The sequence below is a fragment of the Nannospalax galili genome, unplaced genomic scaffold, assembly GCF_000622305.1.
Source record: "Nannospalax galili isolate Female #2095 unplaced genomic scaffold, S.galili_v1.0 scaffold168, whole genome shotgun sequence".
NCBI classification, from domain to species: domain Eukaryota; kingdom Metazoa; phylum Chordata; class Mammalia; order Rodentia; family Spalacidae; genus Nannospalax; species Nannospalax galili.
In genome coordinates this window covers 1,254,247-1,259,013 of record NW_008357649.1, presented here as the reverse complement: position 1 = coordinate 1,259,013, position 4,767 = coordinate 1,254,247, and the positions used below count along the sequence as shown (strand labels likewise).

General features: G+C 41.8%; 1 protein-coding gene across 1 annotated transcript; it reads left to right on the top strand.

Moving 5' to 3' along the window:
- The first annotated feature begins 3,196 nt into the window (after nt 1-3,196).
- On the top strand, nt 3,197-4,503 carry LOC115068023 (PRAME family member 3-like). The gene is made up of 3 exons (XM_029557425.1): nt 3,197-3,330; nt 3,601-3,746; nt 4,124-4,503. The coding sequence occupies exons 1-3, from the start codon at nt 3,197-3,199 to the stop codon at nt 4,501-4,503; spliced, it is 660 nt and encodes a 219-aa protein (XP_029413285.1).
- The last annotated feature ends 264 nt before the right edge of the window (nt 4,504-4,767 follow it).

Below are 4,767 nucleotides of genomic sequence, written 5' to 3'. Positions count from 1 at the left end.
TGGTACTGGCATAAAAACAGACACATTAATCAGCAGAATAGAATTGAGGGCCCAGATTTAAATTCAAAAATTAACAGCCACCTGATTTTTGACAAAGGGTTTTAAAATGCACACTAGAGTAAAGACAGTGAGTGTGTTCAACAAATGATGTTAGTCAAAATGGATCTGAATGTAGAATGAAACTAGACCCCTCTTACCAGGTACAATATTCAACTCCAAATGGCTCAAGTACCTCTATATAAGATCTGATATCCTGAATCTACTAGAAGAAAATGTAGGGGATATACTGGAACTTACAGGCATTGGAAAGAACTTTCAGACAGGATTACTATAATGCAATAATTAAGTCAAACAATTGACAAATGGGATATCAGGAAACTACAAGGCTTCTGTCCATAAAAGGACACCATCATTTGAGTGAAGAGGCAACCTGGAGAATGAGGAAAAACATCTTTACCAGCTATACCTCTAACAGAAGGTTAATATCATTAATATACAAAAAACAAAACAAAACCCAGAAAACCAATTTAGAAATAGATCATGGAACTGAACAGGGAGTTTTCAAAAAATGAAATGAGAATGACTGAAAAATACTTAAGAAAATGTTCAACATTTTTAGTCAGCAGGGAAATGCAAATTAAAACTACACTGAGATTTTATCTTGTCCCCCAAAACAAACAAGGACCAATGCTGGCAGGTACAGAAAAGGGGAACTTTTATACACGGCTGGTCAGACTGAAGACCTGTGCACAGGTCTTTCTCCACATGAGAAATCAGTGTAGATATCAGGCTAGAAATCAATCTACCAGCCTGGAGAGATGGCTGAACAGTCAAGAGTACTGGCTGCTCTTGCAGAGGACCCAAGTTCGATTCCCAGCACCCATATGGCAGCTAACAACCATCCAGTTCCAGGGGATCCTATGCCCTCTTCTGACCTCCGTGGGCATTGTATGACATGGGAGCACTCACATGCATGCAGGCAATACACTCATACACATAAAATAAAAATAATAAATAAAATATTTTTTAAAAAGAATCAATCTGCCATATGGCCCAACTTGGTCATATACCCCCAAAATTCTTTATCTACTACAGAAACACTTTTTCATCCATGTTCATTGCCACCCTTTTCATAATAGCCAGGAAACAGAAACAACCTAGATATCCATCAAATTAAAGTATGATAAATTTATACAGTGGAATATTATTTATCTATATAATTTATTGTTCCTAAATTTTATCATGTGAAATTTTATGCGTACTCTGTATAATTTCTGTATCTGTAATTAAATCATCTATTATTCCTTTTAAAAACATTTTTTACTAATTCTTTGAGAACTTTATACAATGTATTTTGATCATCTTTGGTCCATCCCCACCTCCCTACCTGCCCAACTTTGTGTTCCTTTTTTTTTTTTAATTTCCTTCCCATCAAGTCCAATTGTTGTCCAAATGCTCTTGGGTATGGACCCTGCCCTGAAGACTGACACCTCTTCTCCAAGAAGCTAACAAATGTCAAGAGCTCTCCAGTTGTCATGGAACTATGTGTCTGTTCCCCAACCCCTTCATGCTGGGATTTTGTCTGCTTGAGTTTGAGCAGGCCTTGCACATGCCAACATAATTGCTGTGAGTTCATATGTACAAATGCCTTCCTGTCAGAATAACACTGCTTTCTTGTAGTCATCCACCACATCTGACTCTTACAATTTTCTGCCCCCTCTTCTGTAAAGATGCCTAAGCCTTGGGGTGAAGTGTGTGATCTAGATATCCCATTTAGGGCCGAGCAGTCCACTGTCTCATTATCTGCACATTCACCAGGTGTGGATCACTGTATCAGTTGCCTGCTACCACAAGAAGCTTCTCTGATGAGAGTTGAGAGATGCACTAAATTCACTGTATACTAATTTTTAAAAAATTACTAGAAATGAAAAATGTTGCCAACAGCATTGTTTGGAGATAGTACATTCTAACTCACAGAAATTCCTGACCCTCAGCACATTATGTCTTAGGAAGAAATGCTCTGAATACCAGAGTTATTTCAAGGTCATGAAAACGATATGCACTTTCTGAAGACGTGCCTATGTAACCTGTTCTCATGGTCCTCACTCCTTGCTTCCATTATCTGTGTATTCAAACAGCAGCTATTTTCTCTCAAGGCCTTTAATGAGAAAAATATTTACTGGGGTCTGTTTTTGTATGGTTACCTTTTAACTCTTCTCAATAAGGAAAACACTGGACTAGAAATATGTGTCTCACTTTCAACTGGGAACCCCAGCGTCCCCATGTGATCAAGACTTCAGAAAGACTTCAAGTGTTTGTTAGTGAGCAAATCTCCACTGTCCATGGTGGGGAAAAAGAGAGGAAAAAGAATAAACTCAAGAAACAAAGAGTAATTTGTAAGTCGAAAATAAAGGAATAACTATTGTGTGAGAAAGGTTTTCTAGGGAAGATGCAACAGAGAGAGAGAGAGAGAGAGAGAGAGAGAGAGAGAAAGAGACAGAGAGAAAGACAGAGAGTGACAGAGAGAGACAGAGAGAAAAATATACAACAGACTAAAATAACTATTGCATCAAAGTCTAACCTGGAGAACTAGTGAGTTTTTAGAGGTGTTATGAACGAGAGTATAGTTGAAGGGTTACATGCAAGAATAGAGATAACTTAAGAACTGCTGCACCACCAAAAGCTCACCTCAATATGGGTGACTCACAAAAACTGCATCCCTGAAGCTCTCTGCACAACTTGTAGGTAGCTCCACAAGTCTCAGAATCTCCTTTAGCAGATCCATTGGTAAAAGTCTCCTCCTCCAACCATTGTTTACTGCTTCTATAAATCTAGGGAGGGGCCTTCGAGGATCTTTCAAGTTTACACTTTCCCAGACATGCGACAGTTGTTTACCTCCTGCCTTCTTCTCCCTCCTGTAGGGAATGTTTCGATTCCAAGGAATCTGCTTCACAAAAATAATACCAAACCTTTTATAATGATAAGATTTTTTAATCAAATTTATAAAGCAGTAGCTGTGTACTAAGAACAAAAAGGACACAAATTAGCACTGTCAAGAATGGGAGAAAAAAGTGAAAAAAGTTTCAAAGAAGCTGGAGAAGACAAGAGTCCTGGAGCTACTGCCTGGTCCTGCTGGGATTCCAGGAGCCGTCCTCAGAGATCAGAAGTGGCTCCTTCTGCCTGACCGTCTACGAAGATGAGCAGCCAGGCCCCACCCACACTCCTGGAGCTAGTATGGCAGAAGCTGCTAAGGGAAGAGGCCTTGGTCATCTGTGCTCTGGAGCACCTGCCGGAGGAGCTCTTCCCACCGCTATTCAAGGCCTTCACAGGGTGAACTGACATCCGGAGGGCAATGGTCCAGGCTTGGCCCTTCCCCTGTCTTCCTCTTGGAACGCTGATGAGGATTCCAGACCTAACGATCTTTCAGGCTGCACTAGACTGACTGGATCTGCTGATTAATGAGAAGGTTCACCCCGAGAGGTGGAAACTTGCAGTGCTCAATTTGTGGAATGTGGAACAGATCTTCTGGAGCAAATGGGCTGAAAGGGAGGTTGTGAGGAAGAACAAACCAGTGAAGGATCTTCCTAGATACACATCTAGGTGGTGTTGGAAGGTGTTGTCTGACCTTTGCCTTGGTTTCCAACTTGATGAATATGAAACAAAATTGTTGCAGAGGATCCAGCGGAGAAGAAATTCCCTACAGTTGTGCTGTCAGAAGATAAAGATTTGGGGATTGCCCATCCACAGTGTCAGGGAGGTCATGACAGTTTCCTAGCCACAGTATATCCAGGAGTTGGAACTATACACTGATTACAATTTGTTCACCCTGGTACATTTTGCACTTTACAACCAGGCGAGATGAGAAATCTTCACACACTCCATTTTGAACACACCTACAGGAATATCTTTCACACTGTAAATACTTCCATACACAGAGAAGAAATTTGTCACCAAGTTCTTTTCTCAGTTCTCCAAACTCAGCTCTCGCCAGCATCTCTACATGAGTGGTGCCAACTTTCTCAGTGACCACATGAAGCAGTTGTTCAGGCTCCTGGAGTCCCCCTCGGAGACCCGCTCCCTCAGTTCTTGCCAGTTTTCACAGTCAGATTTGATTCCCTGTCAGGGTGTCAGAGCCTCAGTCAGCTCAAGCGCCTGAAGCTGAGAGGTAATGAAATAATCAATTTATGTCCTGTGCCTCTCCAAGTTCTCCTAGACAGAGTTTCAGGAACTCTGCAGACTCTGGAATTAGTGGATTGGAGGCTGGGGTACTCTGAGCTCAGTGCCCTCCTGCCTGCCCTCAGCTCCCATCTCACCACCATCAATTTCTATGAAAATGACACCTCCATGACCGTCCTGAAGGACCTTTTCCACCACACATCCAATCTAAGCCAATGGACCCTGGAGCTGGACCCTGCCCCTCTGAAGTGTTATGATGATGTGGGTCTCATCCCAGAGATCTTTTTCAACATTGTCTTCAGCTCAGGAATACAGTCAGGGCCATAAGGCATCCCAAGACAGTCTCCTTTGTTACATATATCTGCTTTAAGTGTTTCTACCACTGTGCCTATGACACAGAGGTGGGACTTTGTCATTGTTGGCAGTAAAGAAATGAAGGTTTCTTTACTGGGTGTGGTGGCACACACCTTTAATCCCAGGCAGAGGCTAGCCTGTTCTACATAGTGAGTTCCAGGTAAGCTGGGACTAGGGAGACCCTGTTTCAAAAAGACAAAAAAAAAGAAAGAAGAAACAAAGAAAGGAAGGGAGGGA